Source organism: Podarcis cretensis, assembly GCF_951804945.1.
Source record: "Podarcis cretensis genome assembly, chromosome: 8".
Taxonomy (NCBI): domain Eukaryota; kingdom Metazoa; phylum Chordata; class Lepidosauria; order Squamata; family Lacertidae; genus Podarcis; species Podarcis cretensis.
The window spans coordinates 67,963,956-67,989,318 of record NC_137177.1 but is presented as its reverse complement, the minus strand read 5'-3'; the positions used below and the strand labels follow the sequence as shown (position 1 = coordinate 67,989,318).

The window sequence follows — 25,363 nt, the reverse complement described above, 5'->3', positions numbered from 1 at the left end:
CCAAACATTTGGAGGTTATTGTAAGGCCCCAAATAAATGATTGGTGGCACTGCATAGGCACAGTATCATGTGTGCTGGTGAGGGTGCATGGAAAGGGGGAATCCAGTTTCTCCCTCAAGATAATTTCACAGGAATTATATTTTTTTCCACAGGGATTTTTTTAAAGTGTTTTTTTTTTAACAAAAGCTTTGATACTTTGCATAAACAGTGTTATATATAATATGTGGGGACGACAACATTTTGATATACCTCTGATACAAGCTCTATCTGTTACTTGCTACTGTCAGGCTATGTAGAGATATATATTTTGTAATAAATTAATGCTTTAAACAACCTTCCCCTGTGCTTTTGTTCTTCTTGAAAATATGAGGGGTGAAAGAGAACCTTCATGGTCTTAAGGGGCCTATTCAGCTGAGAGGAAGCTTAAGGGGAAAGAGGAGAGGATGAAAATGTCATTTTGAATGTTTTTTTTTGCCAACAAGCGATGTATTCAGACACAAACTTGGTCTCGACACACTTCCCTCATCCCCATAAAGCCCTAGCAAAGCATTCCGCAAAACTCATTTGGGAGTTGTCACAGAGTTCTAGAGGTTCCCCTGTTCTTTAACTGAGGAAACACCAGAAAATACAGCTTACCTAAGAAGCAATTGGCAGCAGGGCCTTCAAACCTGTAGGATTTTCCCTGTGGAGCCTTCTCACATCCTGGAAGATGTGGTCCAGGTGAACGGGTTTGCACCCTTCAGGTGGGAAAAGTTTACGTAAGCCGCCCGAAAGTGCGCAAGAACCAGCTTTCGAGCAAGGGCTCATTTCCTGAACACACACCACCACTCCCGCCCCCACAGAAAATGCACAAAATAGTCACAAGGAAGCTTTTTTCTTCAGCAAGACTCTTGCTAGCAGAACGGCTGAGCAGCACCAGCCACCCTGGGCACAGATCCTGCTCACGGTACTAGTACATTAAAACACACATACACATAGGATTATTATATATATTTAAGATTAAGCCTAGCACATTTAGCACCAATTTCAAACTGCACTCCTTGCAGTGCGAGATCCAGTCCTGGCAATAAGTAGGGGGTGGGGGTGGGGGTCTGTGGAAGACCTTTTCCAAGTCTACTTCGAAAGCATTTCGTGCTCTTGCTCCTTGCCCGTTTATATTGCACACCGTGTCCAATGCTGCAGAAATGCAAAGGGCCCCCTGCTTGGCAGGGGGTTGGACTCGATGGCCCTTGTGGTCTCTTCCAACTCTATGATTCTCTGATTCTAAGTTAATATATTCTCTCTCTTATCAAAGACCCTCATTTTAGGATCCTCTGGAAATGTCTGATCTCCTCAAAAGCCTAGTGGGGTCACTCAGAACCCACTTGTCATGCAGTACAAGGAGAAAAAAGCTGGTGGGGTGAAGCTGAGCTCCCGGAATATGCGGCGATGACCAGTCACCAACTTGGATGGCTTTAAAATAGGATAAGACAAGTTCATGGAGGAGGATGCCACCTCGATGCCCCTGAATACCAGTGGCAGGCTTAAAATGAATGTTGTACTAGCTCCCTAGACAAGGCATCTAGTTGGCTCCTATGAAGACACGATTTTGGACTAGATGGGTCTGATCCAGGGCTCTTCGTTTATCCTTTCAAGCCTCTCGGAGGACGTTTCCAGTCTCGCACCTGTCCAATTGCTGCTGCCCTGTTTTTCGCTGCAGCAAAACTGTACCCTCTCAGCAAAAGAGCGTCTTCCCACAAAGGAGTCCAAGGGCAGGACCTTGCCCTTCTGCAAAGCATCCACTGTTCTACCTCTTGACACCCGGCAGACCTTGCCTGGCAAAGCCATCTTCTTCCCAACCAGGGCAAAAAGGTCACACGAGTGAGTCAAGATGGCTTGCAGAAGAGGCTAAAATGTTTTGGTCCCGGAGAAAAGAGACGGCAGCCTTCTGGGACCGCCGCGTTTAGCTACGAGGATGCAGCAGTTGTGCAGACATCAACGTTCTTTGTAAAGGGTAGGGGGAAATGGCAGCCTTTTGCATCGTTGGCCTCAGACTTGTTATAGCAAACCCTGGCCCCCCAAGCCAACTACAGGTATGGGCAGAGGTGGCGAAGAGGCCAGAGGGATGAGTCCCTGCTGTGGCGCGGGCCGGGCGGAGCAGCCGCTCTGTTGGGAGCGGATGCGTCACTGTTGCTTGCAGCCTTCCTTCTTGTCCCTGGGTTTCTGCCGGCCTACCTTCTCTGGCTGTCGTTTTGTCGGGGACACAAAGGCCGGTTCACCGAGCTCGTCTGGGTAGTCGAAGAAGCCGCCCACAGGGACTGAGCGTCCTCCTGGGGCAGCAGCGGCTAAAGTGGTTGGACGGAGGAGAGGAGAGAGAGAGATCTGTCTGTAATGGCATCACCAGCAGCCATCCCCACACCCCAAATGAGCCAGCTGCTTTGGACTACAATGCCCATCAGCCTCAGCTAGCATGGCCAGTGCTCAGGGATGATGGGATTTGTAGTCTAGTAACATGTGGAGGGCAGCAGACTGGAGGAGGGTCTCACATGTCTGTTTCCTGCTGTGCTGATGAGGCAGATGTGCTATACCCAAGACAGCCGTAGGAGGAGAGGCTTCCTCCCTTTGCAGCACAGGGAGAAGGGATCTCCTGCGGCTGGAACCCATGACCCAGAGATTAAGGGTCTCCTGCTCTACCCGCTGAGATAAGGGGGAAGATAGGACGAGAACCCTCCCCAAGGCAACCAGGCACACAGACATGGTGGTGCTGGAGTGCCAAGCACCCAGTGGAGCAGGCCTCTTGCACAGGAAGTGCTCGCATCTCGTTGCAAAGCCTTTTGGCAATTATCACCACTGATAATCTTGGGAGCATTCATGGGAGCCAAAGAGGTTTTTTTGGAGGGGGCAAGTGTCGACTTGGGGACGAGAAACAAAATGATAGGAATCAGCAGCAACTTCCACCATCCGGGTGCAGTCGGGGAGGGATGGGAACAGGGGAAGCTGCTGCCTTAGACACTAATTCAGGCCACTGGTCCATGCAGCTCAGTGCCGCCTACTCTGGTTGGCAGCAGCGGCTCACCAGGGTTTCAGCGATGAGTTTTTCCCTGCTCTACTTGGGCCTTGGGGCTACCCTTCCCCATCAGCTGCAGCTACGACAGCTCAGTTGGTAGATCATGAGACTCTTCATCTCAGGGTCATGGGTTCGAGCCCCTCATTGGGCAAAAGATTCCTGCGTTGCAGGGAGTTGGACTAGATGACCCTCGGGGTCCCTACCAACTCTCAGATTCTGACTGGCCTGCAAAGACAGAGCTATTCTGCCTGGCCTTTAATTTGAATTCAGCTTGATCTTTTATTTCCCTTCTCTTCCTTCCCCCTCCCCTTTTATGAAGATCACCTGCTCTGAGACCCCACAGCTAATTTTCCCCGGGCCTCCTCACTGGCCCAAGTAGGACTAATTCAGCCAGCTAGCCCTGGGGATTATCTAATTGATTTTTGATTTTTATTGTTATTCATGTTTTTATATTGTATTTTATGCTGCTTTTATATTTAAGTGTTTTAAAGTGTTTTAAATTTGCTGTTATCCACCCTCAACCCTGTTTTTGAACAGAGAAGGGCAGGGTATAAATAAAAAAAGTATTATTATATTATTATTATTATAAATGGCCCCAGCCTTTCGTTGCGGAGGGTAAATGGGGCTGAGAAAACCATTCTGGACATAGAATGGAAGAACAAGTATTAAATGTTATTCTTTAGCGTTTGTCCTTTATGGAGCACCTGAACGTGGAATTGGATCTCACTGCCGGATCTGAACCGATCAGAATTGTGGCTGGTTTGTTTATGAAAAAGGATATCTTTAGCCCACATAAAAGATGGTGCCCAAGCAAATGTTCGAAGCCTTCACTTGGGGTTGAAAGAACAAGCACGCCAACCCCTGCTGCCCCCTGGTGGCCACTCTTGTGCGTAAAGGGACCCCTGACCATTAGGTCCAGCCGTGGCCGACTCTGGGGTTGCAGCGCTCATCTTGCTTTATTGGCCAAGGGAGCGGGAGTACAGCTTCTGGGTCATGTGGCCAGCATGACTAAGCCCCTTCTGGTGAACCAGAGCAGCGCACGGAAACGCCGTTTACCTTCCCACCGGAGCGGTACCTATTCATCTACTTGCACTTTGACGTGCTTTCGAACTGCTAGGTTGGCAGGAGAAGGGACCGAGCAACGGGAGCTCACCCCGTCACGGGGAATCAAACCGCTGACCTTCTGATCGGCAAGTCCTAGGCTCTGTGGTTTAACTCACAGTGCCACCCCCGTCCCACTCGTGTGTACCTGAGGTCAAAGGGACTACCCACCTCTGGAGCAAAGGGAAACCATTCCAGCAGGGGCCTCCGCCCTCTGGGCCCTGAAGGTTGGGTCCAGGTCCTCTGCGATATTCCGGCACAGCTGTGGCCTGAGGGACAACCTGCAAAGAAGGACAGGACACTCGCAAGTTCGTTTCCCCTCCAGTTGCCCTGGCAGCTCTTTGCGTTCCCTCCCACCCTGCCCCCATCTCTCCGGAAATTTGGTTTCTAACGGAGACAATAAATGGGTCTCAGAAGTGAACTTTAAAAAAAGAGAGAGGGGCAGACAGCAGAATTTAATAACCATTTGAATAATTAAATTCATAAGGGATCTTTGCAAAGTTACCATCTGAGCAGCACTGACCTGATGTCCGGCTGGCCTCCATGGGTGGGCACCTCTGAGCTGTCCGAGGACCAGAGACCGGTTGGCGATGCAGCTCCGCAGCTCTCTTGCGCCTCCTTCTGGCAAGAAAGCAACACGGCGCCACGTAAGACAGACCCTGCCTGCCAAGGGACGAGCTGCTCTCTTTCGGAGCTGGGTGTGAACTCCGGAGGTCTGCGCAGCCACCGCAGGGATGCTGGTGCCATGCTCACGCCCCATGGTGCTTATTTCCCAACCCTCCGCACAGTCCACAAATAAGCTTTGCTCAGAGTAAGCCAAGCCGAGGAAAAGAAGAGGTCACAGGCTCAGGAGCAAATGGCAATTTTCGTTTCGGAAAATTCCAAAGGCCAGCCGAAACGTCGCCAGACAGCAAGCCTGCTTTCGAGTCCAGGTGGGGTGTTAAGCAAAGTGGAGTGTAAGCAAGAAAAAAGAAACTGGCATGGCACCAAAGTCGCTGTGCCCGCGCTGGTCAAAAGTTTGGTTTTACTGTACAGTGGTATCTCGGGTTACATACGCTTCAGGTTACAGACTCCACTAATCCAGAAATATTACCTCGGGTTAAGAACTTTGCTTCAGGATGAGAACAGAAATTGTGCTCCAGCGGTGTGGTGGCAGCAGGAGGCCCCATTAGCTAAAGTGGTGCTTCAGGTTAAGAACAGTTTCAGGTTAAGAACAGACCTCCAGAACGAATTAAGTTCTTAACCCGAGGTACCACTGTATTGTCATAGGGCAGTCCCCAAACTAAGGTCCGTGGGCCAGATAAGGCCCAAGGGACTCGTTTATCTGGCCTGCAGCAACACCTGCTGCTGCCACCTGCTCTTATCGGCGCTGCGCGGCTGCCCACTTTTGGGTCAAAGGAGCACCGGAAATAGCTTGTGTGCATGCGTTATTTCTGGTGCACATCCGGGTTGGAGGAGGCCCATGCACATGCGCACAAGCTATTTCCGTTGCTCCTCTGACCCGGAAGTGCGCTGGAAATAGCGTGTGCGCACACGTATGGGCACGCACTCCCCTACCCTCTGGCCCGCCGTACGATCAGTGCTGGAGACCCTAGCCCGAGGCGCGGTAAGTTTGCTGACCCCTGGCATAGAACCTGTCGTTAGGAGCACCCTCACGTCAAGATTTGCTATGCATGAGGAAGGTGCCGCTGCCAGCTCCAAGCTGCTGGGTCCATGCAGAGGCGACTTTTGCCACACACCCAGCCCAGCTGTGTCACTTACCTCTTGGCTGGGGCTGCTGCTGGGGGCTGCCTCCTCCATGGTGGTGCCCTTGCCCCTTGCCCCTGTCATGGCCTTGTTCCTTCTGGGGGATCTCCATTGAGCTTTTAGTTCCTGGTCCTGCATGTAGCGGGCAATCTCCTGGGAGGAGCATAGGGGAGGGAGAAAGACCTTTTTAAAGAAAGGCAATATCTCTCATTAAAGGTATTTCTGTCTCAGAGCCCAGTGACGTTGGCCTTTTGAGGCTTTCCAAATGGCGTCCCCCAACCACCCACCCATGTTCCACTTCCACAAGCCCTTTGGTTGCTTAGCTCCAGGATGTACCCTAACAAACTGGCCTTGGGCGGTTTCTGCTCCAGATGAGAGGATTCAAAGTCTTTCAGGGTCCACAGAGGAGAGTTGAGGCATTTGTAGCTCAACACTCCAGGTCCAAAAGCACCTACCACACTCCAGTCTTTCCTAGCTCAACCAAAAAGGCCCAGACAAACAGGGAGGTCTTGGGGCTCTTCTGAAGGGGCGCAGAGCCGTGAGTGGGCCGAAGGGAGCCCCACACCCACAAAGCAGGCGTCTTCAGGCAAAAGGACCCACAAAAGGACTCAAGGTGGGTGGGAGGGAAGAGGTCGGTGGAGCAGGGCCTGTGCAGCTTACAAGGCACTGGGGGGAGGACAAACTGGCTCTTGGGACACTGCTTCACACTCAGAGGAGGGTGGGGCAGTGGGCAACGAGCCCCCCAGCAGCAAACCCTCGCTCTGGTGCCCCTGGTGAGAGCAGCTGGCTTGGCAGCGCTGTGGCCTCAACTGCGAGCCAGCCAGTCACGGTCCAGCTTGAAGGAGGGAGGCTGGCTGTTTATGGAGGGAAGCGAGAGAGTTGCTTTCATCCTTGGATGCTGTTGGAGCTGGGCCGTCACGCCAGAGCTGCTTTGATGCCACCCTCTCCACCAGTGGGCAAGCCCACAGCTGCGCCCCCCCCCCCACAAACCCCAAAGCCCCACTGAGCCAAGCCGAGCGAAGAGACCAGCGATCAGCTCCTTACCTCATCCTGAGCCACCTGGGCTGCCCTATAGTCATTGTGGTGTTCCCGGTTCTTCCTGGCTTTCTGCATGAGAGTGAAAAAGCTAATAAAACAAGGTGGTACAGAGAAGATGGAAGAGGAGGAGCTCTGTCCACACCACAAATCCCTCTCTCTCTCTCTCTCTCTCTCTTTCTTTCTTTCTTTCTTTCTTTCTCTCTCTCTCTCTTTCTTTCACAAGGCATTTCCAATACAGAGGATGAGCCCTGCTCTCCTAAGGCAGGAGCTGCAAACTCGATTCTCACCCAGGGAAGGCAAAATAACACCTGCTCCTTTTCTGAGGCGCCCTTGTAATTCTGATTCATGCTGGAATATACAGGGATATATAAACGCTGCCTCAGGCCATTTGCTGCTGCCAGCCAGGATTCAGTGGTGCCTGGCTCAGTAGAAAGCATCTTCCCAGGCGGTGCGGTTGCTTTTTGTACAGCTTCCTTTATCTATTATTATCAATTATTATTATTTATTGAATTTATATACCACCTATACCTGGAGGTTTCAGGGCGGTTCACATAAAAAGACCACAGTATATAAAATAAAAATAAAAACAATAACTCAATAATACCTCCCCCCCCCCCAAAAGAGCCACATTTTAAAAGGACATGGGATGTTGATCAGGTCATCCAAAGGCCTGGTTAAAAAGGAATGTTTTTGCCTGGCATCTAAAAGTGTATAACGAAGGCACCAGGTGAACTTTCCTGGGGAGAGCAGTCCACAGATGGGGAGCCACTGCAGAGAAGGCCCGCTCTCATGTTGCCACCCTCCGGACCTCTCGAGGAGGCAGCACATGAAGGAGGGTCTCAGAAGATGATCTCAGGGTCTGGGTAGGTTCATACGGGAAGACGCGGTCCTTGAGGTATTGAGGTCCTGAGCTGTTTAAGGCTTTATAGGTCAAAACCAGCACTTTTGAATTGGGCCCAGAAACTAATCGGTAGCCAGTGCAGTCGGACCAGGATCGGTGTAATATGCTCAGACCGTCTTTGCTCCGGTCTATACGCACACAAACACACACTTTGGCACTGGTGTTTCGGGGGCCCACGGAGCCCACCTTATCCTCTGCACTCTTTAACAACATCCCACTAGTGGTGCATCAATAAAACCGCTAGCACATTTGCAAAGCTCAGTATGGTTTCAAATTAGATGGGGGACCACATGTCGAGATTTCTGCATTGCAGATGGTTGGACTAGATGGCTCTCGGGGGTCCCTTCCGACTCTACAGCTCTATGAGTCTATTAGAAGTCAACTGGAGGGAGGTCAGCTGGGTATCTGGAATGCTGAAGACACTCGGCTCTCCCTCCCTTGTCACCAGAGCCCACTGCAGGGGTGCTGGATGAGGGCCAAGTGACTGAAATTGAATCCTGACAAGAGGAAGCCACTGTGAGCAGAAAGTTCTCAAGTGCAGGAAACTTGTACTTCTCCCGCTTTGGAGAGCACTGCCCTGAAAGATTCGGGATTTCAACCATTTCATGCCATTTGGCTTCAAAGGACCTTCCCCCAATGCTCCTGGGGCCGACACGTCCCAGCATGAGATTTACAACCTTCAAGGTACCAGGCAGTTGTCACAAACCCCCCTCCAGATGTGAAACCTTAAAACCTTCACATGCTGTCTTTATTTGACAGACCCAGTTTGTAACAGGCAAGAAAGTGCTGCCACCCAAACCTTAGTTCCTGGCCCAGATGAGGAGGACAAAATGGGCACTCACCAGGCGAGCCACTTCCTCAGCTTGCAGCTCCCGGGCTAGTTCTTCATCTTGCTGGAGCTGCTGCTGGTTCTGGAGTTCAAGTTCTGCCATCACCCAGTTTAGGGGCCCAAGGGAGTCATCTGAAGACAGACAGAGAGAGAGACAGACAGGAAGACAAACGTGAAAAATGGAGTTGTGGGGAAGGACAACGAAGGAGCAGTTCTGCATGTGATGCTGGTTAAGCAAGCTCATTGCAGGAGGTTGTCCCTCTGCTGGCAGCTGAAGGCCAAGGGGAGAAACAGGACCACCCAGCTGATGCTGGCCTGGTCTCCTTCTGAAAGTCCATTAATAATAATAATAATAATAATAATAATAATAATAATAATAATAATTATTATTTATTATTTATACCCTGCCCATCTGGCTGGGCTTCTCCAGGCACTCTGGGCAGCTTCCAACAAAATATTAAAATACCTTAATACATCAAACATTAAAAGCTTCCCTAAACAGGGCTGCCTTCAGATGTCATCTAAAAGTCTGGTAGTTGTTGTTCTCTTTGACATCTGGTGGGAGGGCGTTCCACAGGGTGGGTGCCACTACCGAGAAGGCCCTCTGCCTGGTTCCCTGTAATTTGGCTTCTCGCAGTGAGGGAACCGCCAGAAGGCCCTCTGTGTCCGGGTAGAATGATGGGGGTGGAGACGCTCCTTCAGATATACTTCCAGCGCTTTCGTGCTTGGAAATCTGCCACGTGAAAACAGTGCCAAGATTTCCCAGTCACAGGGTGGTGTAACGCCAAAGCCTCGGGTCCAGAGACATCCCCGAGAGCCAGGCGCTAACTCTGCACCAGTCTTTCCCAACCAGCTGCCTTAAGGATGCTGGTGGGACTACAACTCCCATCAGCACCAGCGATGGCCAGGCAACGGGGGCACCCAAAGTAGGTGCCATCATTGGTTCCATGCGTGTTGGGATGCCCTCACGAGACTTGTGCCACCTGCGCTCCAGCTGAGGACGCAAGTTGCAGTCAGACAAAATTTGTGAGGCCTTGCGTGTCTGGTTTGCGGCCCCCAGAGAAGCCCCTCCTTTCTGGAGCAACCCTCACCCCTCCTCCAGCTCCAGATACCTTCTCCTCCTCCTCGCTGTGTCGCACTTGAGCTCCTGAGCCACAGCTGCTGTTTCTTCTGCAGCCTCTCCTCCTCCAAGTCCTGCAGCTGCTTGGCTATTTCCTGTGTGGAGGAGAGGAAAAAACCCACTGAGAGGGGATGGAAATGGAATTCCAGAGCCAGGCTTCACCCTGCCACTACTTCGTGGTGCTTTCTGTCTCCCATTCAGCTGGCAGAGAACGAAGACAATGGAAACCTGGGATACTAATTGTGCCTCTGTGGCCTTATTTCCCACCCCACCCCCCTTGCAAAGGAGCTACTGGAAACCAGCCTTAAAGTGCACTCCTCCCAGTGGTTCTTGTGGAAGCAAGGCTTATTGATGGCTCCTGGTATTGACAGGGAACCTCACTCAATGAGATGACAGGAGTTGCTGCCAGCTCTGCACTGCAGCCGTCTCCTGCCCAAAGCGGGAATATTGTGCCTGCTTTTATATTCTGGAGAACATTTTTAAACCAGAGGGTGAAACGCTGTTCTGGACCTCCACTCAAGCCTTCATCTTTTTCAAAGTTCCTTAGGTTGTTTTCACGCCAACATTCAGCCAGCCACAAAAAAATGTAATTTTATATGTAAGAATTCTGAACGGCTGAAACCATGGAGCGGAGATGGCAATTTTATTTTTCGTTCTGTCCGCCTGATAAGGAAATTGGTTTAGAATAGGATATTATACTGGGGAAGCTTTTGTTCCAGAGGAACTGTGGAAATGGGCAGGGGGCTTTCACTCCCTTGTGAGGGAGAAGGGGCTGAGGAAAGTCTAGATTTGGGACTGCTGTTCTTAGAAGGCAGTCAGAGCCTCTTCCAGGGATCTCTGTCACCTCAGGTGACCCCGCCAGCTTTGATCTCTTGCTTTTGTTCCATTAGCCAGACAAGCAGCAGCTCCACCAAACTGCTCTTTCCAGGCTAATCCTATTTGGAACCGAACAGCCTGTTCTACATATTAAAACGTCGCCCTCAAAGCGGTTTGTGGCCAAGCTGCCCTTAGCCACTAATGGCAGGGAACAGGAAGAGGTTTTTGCAAAGGTGAAACTCTCATTTAAGTGGGTTTCCGCAACGCTCCACAGTGAACGGCCGGCTTCCCACTGACCAGCGAGTGGAGGAACAAGGAGGTGCAAGAACCCAGCCCAAGTGAGCCAACGAACGCACCCTGGAAACATCCATAAGATAGCAGCCATTGGTTCATCTGCCTCCAGATAAATCTCTTTCCAGTCCTGCCCTGGAGGAAACATTTACACTGTTCTACGGTGTTCGTGCGCTGTTCTGGTTCGCCAGAAGCGGCTTAGTCATGCTGGCCACATGACCCGGAAAAACTTGGCCAGTAAAGCGAGATAAGCGCCAGAACCCCAGAGTCGTTCACGACTAGGCCTAATGGTCAGGGGTCCCTTTACCTTTACCTTTTACCCCCTGAAAACATTCTGATTTGTTTGCAATGAGGCTATGCAACTTGATGTCAGTCCATCATTACTCCCCCCCCCCCCACTTAACTTCGGCGGAGGGTGAGCGGACCCAGAGTCAAATTACTGCAGGGTGTGCTAGAGCCAACTAAAAATAATCTGCCTTTTGGAAGGACCTGCTAGGCAGCCCACCCTGTCCTGTTCCTGCCGAGAGGGGGCCAAAGGAAGCGAGGGAGCCTGCTACCTGGCTCCAGGTGTTCCTGTTACCTGGTCCTTCTCCTTCCTCTGGCAACTCTCCTCTGCCTCCCTCCGAATGTCCTCCTGGATGGCACGAGCGATTTCGGAGTCCCGATCTTCCCTGCGTGTGATGCGTGCAGGAGAGGGGGAAGGAAGAGGCAATTAGTGAAGCAGGAAGCCTCTGTCCCCCTTGTGTCTGGGCCTTGCTAATCACCAGATGCACGAGAGAGGGACGGAGCAGGAACTTCAGAGGGCCTCCTGTCTGACGTTAATCTGACCTCAAGAGCACAGGAACCTTACAAAGGCACCTGGGGAGCTACAGAGAGAAGTCATCCATTGCCTCTAGCATACACATCTGCACCAGGTGCACACTTTAGACATCAACATGTTTAGCATGCTCTGTCTGCTTGCACTGCAGGTGCAAAGCTCGCCACAAGCAAGGTCAGACACAAGCTCTGTGGGCTTGTAAGGCTTGCCTCCCCACAAAAGAGGCAAGCAATAGAGCCCCAAATTCTTCTGCAGCTCAGATTAAAACTGGAGTTGCACAGGGGGAAAAACAAACCTCAGTTTATGTCCCTTTCAGCCTCAAAGAACAGCTTGATCTAATCTGGGCAGGGATAGCCCAACTTCTGCCGTCTATGCTCTGGTAACCTCTGGGTTAGATTTCTGCAACACATCATACGCGGGGCTGCCTCTGAAGATGGTCTGGACACTTCAGCCAGTGCATAATTCAGCAGTCAGTTTGCTCACTCCGGAGCAAAACAGTCAGAGCATATAACGCCAACTCTGGCTCAACTGCACTGCTTGCCAATCCAATTCCAGGCACAATTCAACATGCTGGTTTTGACCTATAAAGCCTTAAACAGCTCAGGACTGCAATTCCTCAAGGACCACCTCTCCCACCTCTGGGACTCAAACCCAGAGATCATAAGCTGAGACGCTTCTTCTTGTGCCCCTCTCTGAATGGTCTGGAGGTGCCAACATGTGAGCAGGCCTTTTCCATGGTGGCTCCCCGCTTGTGGAATGCTCTCCCCAGGGAGGTTTGCCTGGCACCTTCATTACATACCGTTAGGCGCCAGGCAAAAACATTTCTTTTCTCCCAGGCCATTGGCTAATTAAACAACCTATGGCCTTTTAAACTTGGGAGGGCATTGTTTTTATTTGTCACCATGTTGTGTATTTTTGTGTTTTTATATTGTAAACCGCTCTGTGACCCTGGGGTGTAGGGCTGTATAGAAATTTAAGAAGCAAATAAAATGAATAAAAAAACGCTTGGAAAAGAGTCCTTTCAGAATTAGTCTGCCCCACTTTCCCCACATTCAATCCCTGCTCATCCACAAATGTGGGTCTCCAGCTGTTTTTGGACTACAACTCCCATCATCCCTAGCTAGCAGGACCAGTGGGAACTGTAGTTTGAAAACAGCTGCAGACCTAAGCTCGGGAAACACTAGAAGATGCAGCCGCAGCAGAACCAAGACTAGGCCTTGTCCATCCCACTGGGATGCCTTGCCATAAGCATCGCCATATCTCTATCTCCTACCCAAAGCAAGAGACACTGCCTCCCTGCAATAAAGTTGGGACTCCAAAGCAAACCTACAGTTCCTTCTGCTGCTCAGAGAGCTGGTGTTTCCTCCTGGCTTCCTCCTCCAGGTCCTGAAGTTTCTTGGCAATTCGGATGTCCTTCTGGACCAGCTGGTTCTTCTGAATGTTGGAAGTGTAATGCTGCTCAACTGCGAAGAGATGGAAACTTCACTGCATGGGCTGGAATGGAGAGGCCTCTTTCGTACTCCTCTCTCCTCCCTTCCCCACCTTCAAGGGCTGGGAAGAAAGACTTCCTTGTCTAGAACACTGGAGAGCTGCTGCCGGTCCATCTAGGCTGGATTTTGAGAGAGTGCTGGGGGCGGCAGTCGCAAAATGGCTGCCACGGAGGAGCCATGGCCTAACGCAAAGAAGCTGTTGCAGGGCATGTGTGATCCTGCTTCAAGCGACACACTTTCGGGGGGCAACACTCCTTGGGCCGCCTCTCCAGGCACTGGGCAGATGGGGGAAAGGAAGACTGGCAAGACGGAGCAATAGGACTCTGAGGTAGCAGCCCAAACAGGTGGCACGATGCCAAGCTGCTCATCTGACTGGATCTCTTCCAGATCCTGTCTGCTGGGCAGTATCTGTTCACACTTTCTTGCCCTCTCAAGGGTGCTTGGTGAGGAGAGATGGAGAAGGAAGGCTCTTTCCTCCTCAGCCTGCCACCCTAACTCACCACCCCTGGGTGCCATAGACAAGAGCTGCTTGGCTGGCCAGCCAGCTGCTCCCACCACCCCTGGCAGCCCTGATCTTAGCTGCCATCCATCAGCTCCATTGACAGGGTGTGGGTGGCGAAGGGGGCGGCACCGGGGGAGGCGGGAGAAGTGTCCTCTGCCTGGACCGTGTGCGTCACTGCAGCGGGGAATGACGTCGCGGAATGATTCATGGGCATCCGCTGTGGCAGCCAAGACAGGCTGGGGTGGGCAAGGCGGCCCATCTGGGTTGCAGGAGGAACCGTCCCCTTCCAAAGGGCCGCCAAAAGGAGTCAACCTTGAGAGCGACCCTGGGGAGAGCGGTGCCTGTCAAGCCTGTTCCTCGTTAAAATCTGCAAGGTTGATTCACTGAAGCACTAGGCTCCATTTAATTAACTAAAAAAAAAAAGGCCGTAAAAACTCTGGCTCCAACAGGCATCCCGTACTAGGAAAACTAAATGCGTTTCCAAAGGATGCCTTGAGCATGAAGGATGGACCTATTTCCAGGGATCGTCTGAAGGCCTCTAAGTGGGTGGGGTCTATGCGGGCGTTTTTTTGGGAGGGGGTGTTAATGCTAAAGGCAGAGGGCCTTCTCAGTAGTGGCACCCTCCCTGTGGAACACCCTCCCTTCAGATGTCAAGGAGATAAAGATCTACAAAAGTTTCAGAAGACACCTGAAGGCAGCCCTGTATCAGGGAGGTTTTAATGCTTGATATTTTACTATGCTTTTATATATCCCGTAAGCTTAAAGATGCTTCGGGTTAAATCTTTTCAGGTTGCATCCCCTGGCGACCCGGAAGTATTGGAAAGGGTTACTTCTGGGTTTCGCCACTCGCGCATGCGCAGATGCTCAAAATGATGTCACGCGCATGCACAGAAGCGGCGAATCACGACCCTCGCAGACGCGGGGTGCGTTCTGTTCAGGTTGCAAAAAGGGGTTCCGGAACAGATCCTGTTCGCAACCAGAGGTACCACTGTATTATTATTATTATTATTAAATGCTGAAGCCAGGGGCCCAGCCAGACCAGGTAGAAAAAGACCCCAAGAAAATCCAAAACACTGGCCAGGGAAGGGAAGGCAAGGCTGGGCTTGCTCTGAGCCTTTGCCCTGACGAAGAGGAGAGGGAATAGGTCCATCAGCTCTTACTCTCTTGCTCTTGAAGGCTGTAAGCCAAAGCGCCATCTTCCAGGACAGCAAAATCTCGGCAAACTGCAGGGGAAAAGAGAAAACACAATTAAACAACAGCAGAGCCCTGTTCTGCCAGTTCTGCCAATATTTTCGTTTATCTGCAAGTTTTCTTACCCATCCATCACACCACAAAGTCGCAGGTTGAGTTCCAACCATTGCAGCTACGTAACAGGGAAGGCCTTTGCAATTATCAAACAGGGGCGAAGCCATTCAAAATGGAAACAGAGCAATGCAAATCCAGCAAAATAGGCCTGATTAAGGCGGTACATCTCAGCAAATCTCAGCACCCAAGAAGGCCAGTAGGGATGTAGAGGGACTTTCAAATGTTTGGGGCCTAAGTTGTTTAGAGCTCTAAACACAAATGCGAGCAGAACTTTTAACTGGGCCTGAAGACAAACCAACCACTGGGGTATCTGTTTTAAGATAGTTGTGACTGGATCGCCAGCCAGCCAGTCCTCTGGCTGCTGTGCTTTGGACCGAGGAAGCTCACAGCCATCCGAAACAGCATTTGGAGGAGGAATATTTTGTATAAAGATAAAGGTAAAGGTGCTGGAGGAGACTCTTGAGAGTCCCATCGACTGCAAGAAGATCAAACCTCTCCATTCTGAAGGAAACCAGCCCTGAGTGCTCACTGGAAGGACAGATCCTGAAGCTGAGGCTCCAATAGTTTGGCCACCTCATGAGAAGAGAAGATTCCCTGGAAAAGACCCTGATGTTGGGAAAGATGGAGGGCACAAGGAGAAGGGGACGACAGAGGACAAGATGGTTGGACAGTGTTCTCAAAGCTACCAGCATGAGTTTGACCAAACTGCAGGAGGCAGTGGAAGACAGGAGTGCCTGGCATGCTCTGGTCCGTGGGGTCACGAAGAGTTGGACACGACTAAACAACTAAACAACAACAAAGGTAAAGGGACCCCTGACCATTAGGTCCAGTCATCGCTGACTCTGGGGTTGTGACGCTCATCTTGCTTTATTGGCTGAGGGAGCCGGTGTACAGCTTCCGGGTCATGTGGCCAGCATGACTAAGCCGCTTCTGGTGAACCAGAGCAGCGCACAGAATCGCCGTTTACCTTCCCACCAGAGTGGTACCTATTGATCTACTTGCACTTTGAAGTGCTTTCCAACTGCTAGGTTGGCAGGAGCTGGGACCGAGCAACGGGAACTCACCCCGTCGTGGGGATTCAAACCACCGACCTTCTGATCAGCAAGTCCTTGGCTCTTTTGTTTAACCTGCAGTGCCACCCGCATCCCTCATATTTTGTGTAGTTGCTGCCAAATACTTGTAACCCCACAGAGCATCAATGCTGCCTCCAGGACTTCCATTCTGCCTTCCTAACAGGAGGAGGAAGAGGTGGCAGCGGCAGCAGCACTGAGGTGACTGTGAGCTGCGCTCCCTTGGCAAAAAGGCAGCCAGCCTGCCCAAGGCAACAGGCGCCTCTTTGCAGGAGCCCTGCCAGAATCTGGGTGTGTCCAAAGTTGCACACCCAGTCCCTGCCCACCCAGCCATTCCTCAGCTACTTGGCTGACAAGTCAGCACAGCTTAACAAGGTGTTGAAAGATCTCTGTCTACACGCACCGTTTACGCAACACAAAAAGAAAAAGGGTGGGGAGCGAGCAGGGAGGGCCGCACCTCTCAGCCTAAACCGGGTGCCGTGGCAAATGCCAGCCGGGGAGAGTCTTTACAATGTGACGCCCCCCCCCCAATAAGTCATTTAGGCCTCAACCACACTTCAACCAAAGGGCGGCAAATAAAGCTTGCCCATTGCAAGGGAAAACCTTTTTCAAGGTGGTGACAAAGGACCCACGCCAGGCCTTCTTGCGCCTGGCAGAGCTCTCGTTTGCTCAAGAGTGCCAGTCAGCCTTGTCACAGAGCCCAGCTGCTTGCCAGTGGGGCGAGAGGGTCACATTTGTGCTGTGCAAAAACACAGCTTTTGCTTCCAAAAAAATGAGAAGTCAGACACACACAGTCTAGGGAAGTCAGCCCCCACTCCGCATCTTTTTTCTGCGGAGCACCGGGGGGGGGGGGACAGAAAAAATAAAAACGAAACAACAAAACCATTCTTCAAGTTTATTGTCCTTGCATCATGATGAATAGGGTCCTTCTCCCCCAACTCCAGGAATCGCCACTTGAAGCCAGCAGCCACCAAGTGGCTCCAAGTGAGTAAGGAAGTCAAGGGCTCAAGTGGTACCATTTTGGGGAGAGGGGGCTGCCCGAAATCTGTACCGTGGTACCTTGGGTTACCGAAGCTTCAGGTTACAGACTCCGCTAACCCAGAAATAGTACCTCGGGTTAAGAACTTTGCTTCAGAATGAGAACAGAAATCGTGCAGCAGTGGCACGGCGGCAGCGGAAGGCCCCATTAGCTAAAGTGGTACCTCAGGTTAAGAAAAGTTTCAGGTTAAGAACGGACCTCCAGAACGAATTACCGGTAAGTTCTTAACCCCAGGTACCACTGTATTCCTTTTTCCATACTACTGAAAGAACGGATTAGAATTGGAAGTCAACAACTAGAACAATGATCAATTAGAATTCAACAACAGGCTGGAATTGGAGTTGTGAGAGGAAATACTCCTTCAAAGGCAATCTCTGGAACTCAATGCCACTGGATGTTATTCTTGTTCCATTTAATGTGGACTTGCCTCCTCTGCAGAATGTCTGAGAAGTAAAAAAAAAAAAAACAAAAAAAAAACAAAAACCACCATGGAAAACAGAACTGTGGGTTAAAGTGGGGGGGGGCACTTTGGTGTGGATATTGTAAAAAAATAATATTTGCCTGTGTGAGCAGCACTGACGCCACAACCAGCTGCCCTGTGGAAGCGACCCAGGGGTGCCCGGAAGTTGCTGCTCTTTTAGCAGAGAGGCCCTGAAGAATCTCTTCCCAGAGGCAGCTGAATGGTCAAGCGGCCGCAGGTCAGTGGAAACCCCACCGCTCTGAGCTTTGCTTCCCCGAGTGGCTCTCCACTCAGCCTCACGGCCTCATTTCCAGCTGGCATCGCTTTCCTCCTCCTTCCCAAATTACATTCATTTAATCCTTTCCCCGTCCCTCTCCCTATCGCATTACAAGGTGAATAAGGGACATGTCACGCATTATAATTACTGGCCCGGAATCAAATCTCGGTGGTGGAAAAAATACACCCCTCCCCCAACACTGCAGCGCTGGGATGGGGGGGAAAGCAAGCTTCTCTCAGAGCCTTGGCTACGCCCATCTCGGCAGGTACTTTCTGAGGCCTTCACAATCGTCATCCTCACACAATTCTAGAGGAGATCTTGGCAGGGCAAGGTGTAGCAGCTGCCCCTGGTCCAATACACCTGAAGGGCACCAGCCTGGGGAAGACTACCCTGGTTAACTGGGTGACAGGGAGGGGATTATATATATATATATATATATATATATATATATATATATATATATATTTAAGGGACTGGCATTAGATTTTGACGCCCTTCCACAGCTTGAGCCACCTTTCCAAATACCACCTGGGGCCATCATTCTGCAGCCACTGGATCTGTGTACAGTGGTACCTCTGGTTAAGAACTTAATTCATTCTGGAGGTCCGTTCTTAAACTGAAACTGTTCTTAACATGAGGTACCACTTTAGCTAATGGGGCCTCCCACTGCCGCCGCCACACAATTTCTGTTCTCATCCTGAAGCAAAGTTCTTAACCCAAGGTACTATTTCTGGGTTAGCGGAGTCTGTAACCTGAAGCGTCTGTAACCCGAGGTACCACTGTACTGAACTCTGGCTGGCTCTCCATATTGTGGAAGTCCTCCTCTCCCAAGTGTCTAGACACTGGTGACTGCAGGAGAGAAGTTGCAGTGAAGTTTGAAGCAAATCTCCCAGTACACTGAGCAAGCAGCCGCATGCCAGAGGCAGGATTTTGCTCTCTCCTCCCTGTCTAATTAGAGGCAGGAGGAATGAAAGCAAGCAAGGGAAAGGAGATGTCTGTCGTGACCCTCTCCCTTCTGGATCTCTCCTTTTTTTTTTAAAGGGGGCTCTGCCTCCAGGTATCATACAGTTGCCAGCCATCAATTTGAGAGCATGGCAGACTCCAGAAGGCAAGTGGGTTTCCTGGGCCTTTGCTCCCACAGCAGAAGCAAGGAGATGGAAGCGGGCGAGCTTGTTGCTGTTTGGCACGCTGCGTACCTCAGCACCTGGCAGCATTTGGGGGCTTGCACCACACCTGCTCTGTTTGTTTGTTTTTAATTTTTATTAAAAACATTATTTACAACATAACATAAACCCCCCACCCCCAATACAGAAATCCACCCTCATTAAACGTGAACATAACATACAATAAGCATAACATACGCAGGAGGCGCTGTGGGTTAAACCACAGAGCCTAGGACATGCCGATCAGAAGGTCGGCAGTTTGAATCCCCGCGACAGGGTGAGCTCCCGTTGCTCAGTTCCTGCTCCTGCCAACCTAGCAGTTCGAAAGCACTTCAAAGTGCAAGTAGATCAATAGATACCACTCTGGCGGGAAGGTAAATGGCATTTCCGTGCGCTGCTCTGGTTCGCCAGAAGCGGCTTAGTCATGCTGGCCACATGACCCGGAAGCTGTACGCCGGCTCCCTCGGCCAGTAAAGTGAGATGAGCGCTGCAACCCCAGAGTCGGCCACGACTGGACCTAATGGTCAGGGGTCCCTTTACCTTTTTACAACAATACAGACAACCAAATAAAAGACGTCCTTTATCCTATATCTGGCCTCCTTATTTACTTCTTATAAGCTGCTCTCTGTTTTGATGATTATTTTGTACATTTCTCTTTTTTGTAGAAGAGCAGTATATACATTATCCTTCCCAGAAGTCCCTGCCTTGCCATGATGGCGACTGGGCAAAGCTGTGGTTTTGCTCTTATAAATGCAACTGCAATACTCAAGGCCCACCTCTTCCCATATGAACCTACCCGGACCCTGAGATCATCTTCTGAGGCCCTCCTTCGTGTGTCGCCTCCTCGAGAGGTCCAGAGGGTGGCAACATGAGAATGGGCCTTCTCTGCAGTGGCTCCCCATCTGTGGAATGCTCTCCCCAGGGAAGTCCGCCTGGTGCCTTCATTGTACACCTTTAGGCACCAGGCAAAAACGTTCCTTTTTAACCAGGCCTTTGGTTGACCTGATCAACATCCCATACCCTTGTAAAATGTGGCTCTTTTTTTTTGGGGGGGGGAGGTATTATTGGATTATTGCTTTTATTTTACTTTTATATACTGTGGTCTTTTTATGTGAACCGCCCTGAGACCTCCAGGTATAGGACGGTATAGAAATTCAATTAATAATAATAATAATAATAATAATAATAATAATAATAATAATATAACAACAACAACAATAACCCACACCTTTCAAGGTTAGAAATTTCAGGTATTTCAAGCTGTAGATCAGTAAAGTGGGATTATCACCCTCAGAGAAGCTTCACTTCGTGTTTCCTAATATATTTACACACACACACACACACCAAGGTGAACTAGATCTTGCATGGCTTACCTTCCTGCACTGGAGGCAGGCGGGAGGTGTCAATCTGAACTTCTGTCATCTTCAGAGACTGGGCTGTGTTCTCATGGACTCCTGAAAAGGCAACCTGCAAGAAGAGAGGCTACAAGTTACTGGGATTGCCTAGTGATGATAACCTAAGTGGGTTTCAGAGATGCTGGAGGAGAAACCCTTCCCACTGCATAAGCCCAGGTTATCTCTGCGGCTCTCTCAGGGAGGTTCGCCTGGCAAAGCCTGTCAGTGCTGACAGGTGAGCACGCTCCTCCAAAAAACTCTTTCTCAGGGCCAACGCAAGAGGAAATGCTTCTGTGTAGAGTTCCCCAAGCCCAGGAACAAGAGATACCCCACAGGGTCCCCAAAGAACTCTTGTGCAAGGCTTTCACTGGTCCTTCTAGCTAGGGGTGATGGGGGTTTGTAGTCCAAAGACAGCTGGAGGCCCAAGTTTGGAAAACCCTGATTTAGGGAAGGGGTGTGTGTGTGTGAGAGAGAGAGAGAGAGAGAGAGACGTTCTCATAATCTCTAGCTGCCTTCCAGTTGTCGTTCTAGACTGCAATCCCCATGCTAAACTGCAGGAGTTACAGTCCCAAACATCTGCAGGGCATTGAGAGAAAAGAAGGTGGGTGACCCAGCAGAGGATGGCACAAAGGCATGGGGTGGCTTCAAGTTGCTGCCAGCCTCCAACGGGCAGCTTGCCTTCTTCTCCACCAACACAGCCACTGCCCCACGTGTCTATTCCCCTTTCTAAACCTGCCGCCATCTTCTTGCAAGTTAAAATTGCACACTCTGCGAACAGCGGCTCTCTTTTATCTCGCTCGGATCTGCGGGCTGGCAAGTTTCACTGGGTGACCTGAACTTCTATTATTACGGTGGGTGGGTGGGTGGGTGGGTGGGGAGGTTGTTTCAACAGGAATAATGGTAGCTTTACCCTTATTCCTTTGGGGAGTTGCCTCCATAGTCCCAACATATTTTTGATTGCTCCGCCTTTTCCAACTCTATTTTTTGAAATGGGGGTGGGGAAAGAGAAGGGGGAAGAGATCCAAATGCAGCTGCTGCACCAAAGATTTGCCTAAGAGCATTGCGATACTGACAGTTTTATTTTCAGTCCCTTTCTTAATAATCCCCAGCATGGAATTAGCCTTTTCCACAGCTGTCGCACAGTGTTTGCACTAAGCTATTCACCACGACTGCACAGCACCCTCTGGGCAGAGTCACAACAAGCTCCGATTCCCTCAGGTTGCAGGCAGGCAGACTCCACTTTTTACTTTCCTCCTTTGCAAGAAATACTTATTTACTCTACCCTCTGCTTACTATTCTTTAATTAGTTACTAACTCCTAAAAAAGGCCTATTGTCTTATCCTATGACTGTTAAATGCATTTGATTTAATTTGCCTTTGGTGAAGTGTTTCTTTGTCAAAAGGTTTTTGAGTGTGCTTATTATTACATTTCTACCCTGTGTTTCCTCTAAGGAATGGCCCAAGCTTTCACAGTGAGCTTCATGGCTGAGAGGGGATTTGAACTCTAGTCTCCAAGTTCATAGCTCAACACTAACCACTATGCTACGCTGGATGTCAGAAGACGTATACAACATCTTCTGGATTTCCCTTACCCACATGCTCCCTGACTCTTCACAAACTCTTAAAAGGTTGCTGAGGCAGAACTTCCCTTTACAGAAGCCGTGCTGATTCATTCTCAGCTAGACTTGTTCTTCTATGTGCATGATCATTTTTGTCTTTAATTATGCTTTCCACAAATTTACCTGAACCGGACATTACAATGCAATTTCCTGGATCCTCCCCCTGCCCCTGGATACACTTAATAAATACATAAATATACATGTTAAGCTGCCTGCCATCCAGTTCTCTGCTAAGGGGGAAGTTTTTAGCAAGAGGTGGAATATTTTGAGCAAGTTCATCTCCAAGTTCTTTAGGCTGAAATCTTGCAAAAAAATACATAGATGTAAGTCCCACTAAACTCACTAGGGCTTACTTCAACATACACATGAAGAGGATTGTGTTAAGAACCCTACTTAGATGAACACCATCAAGACTCCGAGATTTGCCAATTTGTCATTTGTCCCTAGAATAGCCCTAGACCATTTCTAGCCATGTGTTGCTTTTCAGCACAGCCAAACAGAGATTCTACTCTTGTTCCCCTTAAGGAAAGAAGAGGAGCTGAACTTATGACCTAACGCAGAAAAGTGAGGATGATATTTACTGCCAACAGACAACCCCAAAACCACTCCACACGAAATCAGAAGGTGGTTCAAAGCTTTATATAAAACTTACCTGACTCGAGGTAGGCACATGGAAGGCGCACTCACAAGAGACCCCTGACCTCTCTCTAACTTCTAGCGCGGTGCCAACCTCCCCTTCATCGAGGCTTGTTCTGGTCGTGCAAAGTCTCTGCTCATTCCTAAATTTAAACAAACTCCCCAGTGGAGAGCCTGAAGACTGTGGATTCCTTCTGGAAATAGCAGCCAGAGAGGAATGCAACTTTTCCCAAGTAAGGGCATATGAATGTGCCCAGCCGATGTGTGGGGGTCTACTCTCTATATGTGCCTCATATTTTTTCCCCTGTAAGACTGCAAATGTGAAGCGCTTTCTCAGGGAGACAAAGGGTGAGTACAGATTCTCCTGCTCAATTTCCCTGTATCGTGGCTCTATCCAGACTTCCCTTTATTCTGCACTCGCGGCATTTTGAGCGCTAGGTTTCCCCTCTGTGTTCACAAAGCTCATCTCTGCCCAAGGTCGGAAGAGTGAAGACACCCCCATCTTCTCAATGTCCCCCGGTGCGCACACAAAACAGGTAACAAATCTGACAATAATGAAGCTGTGCAGATGTGAAACACATGGTGTGTGTGTGTGTGTAGTAACATGAACACAACTGCAATTGCAGATTTGCAAACCATTCCCAGCAGGCTCACTTCAGCCCTGACTTCTCCATCAATTAACCCAGCGCTCAGAAAGGTAAATGTAAAGTAACCCCTGACCATTAGGTCCAGTCGTGACCGACTCTGGGGTTGGGGCGCTCATCTCACTTTATTGGCCGAGGGAGCCGGCGTACAGCTTCCGGGTCATGTGGCCAGCATGATTAAGCTGCTTCTGGCGAACCAGAGCGGCGCACAGAAACATTGTTTACCTTCCCGCCGGAGCGGTACCTATTGATCTACTTGCACTTTGACGTGCTTTCGAACTGCTAGGTTGGCAGGAGCAGGGACCAAGCAACAGGAGATCATCCTGTTGTGGGGATTCGAACCGCCGACCTTCTGATCGGCAAGTCCTAGGCCCTGTGGTTTAACCCACAGCGCCACCCGCGTCCCTCCAGCTTTCGCAAAGTCTTTGCCAAATCCCCTGTTTCATAATCCCATTTCCTCCAGACCCCCAGAACATGAGCAAGGCCCCTCATAGGAATCCAAAGCAGAGTATGCAAGAAATCTGGCAACCCTAGAAGTTAATCGAAAGATATGCAACCGTAACACACACACACACACACACACAGAGAGAGAGAGAGAGAGAGAGAGAGAGAGACTGTTCATCCAAAATGATCAAACGACTTGAATTTTGTCCCTCTAGCAAAATGCTCTTGTGAAACAATGTGAAGCCACGGTAAGAGATGTGTAGTTGCTTCTCAGTGGAATCCCTTGCAGATACTCCAGCAAGCAGGACCAGAACCAAGGGAGAAGGGGAGCAGATAACCTCCCAGCAGCTAAGATCTATTATTTGATAGTGGAACAGAGACTGAGGCTACCTTTGAAGCCAGTGGGCCCTCGTTTGCTGTGGGTAGAATGGGCAGCCTCTCCCAAGGGACTGCTGCAAATTCCTGCAATGAGCAGTGGGGGTGGGGGTGGGGATGTGGATTTCAACTAGGTGACCTCTACAGCCCCTCTAGGATTTTTAGTAAGCTGCCATTTTGGGTTCGGTTTTGACTTCATGTTATCGGGGACATGACTGGACCCTCCTTTGCTAAAATATACAACAGCCCACCCCCACCCCGGGGGGAGGAACTTTGCACATGGCCAGAAGCATCTCTGTTCCTTTTAAGGGCCTCTGCTGGCTGCAACCCTTCCCAAGGTTCCCGAGGTCTCACCTGGAGATCCGTGGAGGTTGATTTTTTTTTGGGGGGGGGGATTGCATGCAGACAGGCTGACGGCAAGATTGATCCCTTTTAGTAGGAGGAGGCGGCACTCTGCACATGACCAGAGGATTACAGCGAGGCAAGGCAACCTGGCAAGCATGCCATGGTGGGATGAGGCATAGCCACGACCCTGGTCCCTCCTTCCCCTGCCTGGCCTGAGCTACCCTTGCTGCAAAACCCAGAGAGGAGCCCCGCATCCGGGTTGCTGCGCCAGGTCTCCACTCTTGGCCGTGATGGACACCGCCCTTGTAGGACGCCGGGCACTTGCAGGACGCCGGGCCAGAGGAAGGCGGGACCACCTGGCAGGGCTGTTGTTGGGCGAAGCCCCTCCGGCCTCTTCTTCCACCTGCTGGGGAGTGGGAGGCCACCCCAAACCTCTCATCCAAGACGCCAGAATGAGAAGGGACGAGGGAGACCCCAACCCCAAAACCACCCACCCAAGTACTTACCTGCCTGCCTGCCTGCACGGCCAAGGCGCTCTCGCCCCGCCTTCTGGCGGGCAGGAGGCGGCGGCTCTGCGGCTCCGCAGGCGGATGGGAGGAAGGAAGGAAAGGAGGGAGGGAGGCTGGGCGACGCCTCCCCCGCCTTCCTGGCCCCGCCGAGCCCCCCCCCCCGCAGCCCCTGCCCACCCACCCACGGGGGCCGCCGCCTTCCCCGGTCCCGGAGGCCTCCCCAAGGAGCGCAAGAAGGAAGGAGGGAAGCGGGCGGGTCCGGCTGCAGCAGCGGCTCCTACCTTGTCCTCCTGCCCGGCGAGCGCCTGGATAAGCGGCCTTGCGTAGGATTAAAGCAAAGGGAGGCGGAGGCGGAGGAGGAAGCGGGGGCTGCAGCCAGCTAAATTT

The 25,363-nt window shown here is 50.8% G+C and overlaps 2 protein-coding genes across 6 annotated transcripts in view; both read right to left on the bottom strand.

The window, feature by feature from the left end:
* Positions 1 to 977: 977 nt before the first annotated feature.
* On the bottom strand, positions 978 to 25,117 carry LOC307222088 (uncharacterized protein). Of its 5 annotated transcripts, none has more exons than XM_079987167.1 (13): positions 24,974 to 25,071; positions 20,918 to 20,981; positions 20,385 to 20,478; positions 14,858 to 14,920; positions 13,036 to 13,168; positions 11,469 to 11,559; positions 9,753 to 9,876; positions 8,675 to 8,793; positions 6,938 to 7,000; positions 5,909 to 6,046; positions 4,671 to 4,765; positions 4,319 to 4,428; positions 978 to 2,324 (listed from the first exon to the last, which is right to left on the bottom strand). In XM_079987167.1, exons 3-13 carry the CDS (start codon positions 20,431 to 20,433, stop codon positions 2,164 to 2,166), a joined length of 1,146 nt encoding a protein of 381 aa, XP_079843293.1. In that variant the 5' UTR covers positions 20,434 to 20,478; positions 20,918 to 20,981; positions 24,974 to 25,071; the 3' UTR covers positions 978 to 2,163. The 5 variants fall into 5 exon arrangements, with proteins under 5 accessions (XP_079843293.1, XP_079843290.1, XP_079843294.1 ...); XM_079987164.1 differs by having other exon boundaries at positions 4,671 to 4,768; positions 24,974 to 25,069; XM_079987168.1 differs by having other exon boundaries at positions 4,671 to 4,768; positions 9,774 to 9,876; positions 24,974 to 25,060.
* Positions 5,612 to 25,363, bottom strand: part of PER3 (period circadian regulator 3) — a 62,796-nt gene continuing 43,044 nt past the window's right edge. Inside the window, exon 23 of the transcript XR_013841590.1 lies at positions 5,612 to 5,626. The gene's annotated coding sequence lies outside the window, so the exon portion shown is untranslated. The remainder of the gene's footprint in view (positions 5,627 to 25,363) is intronic.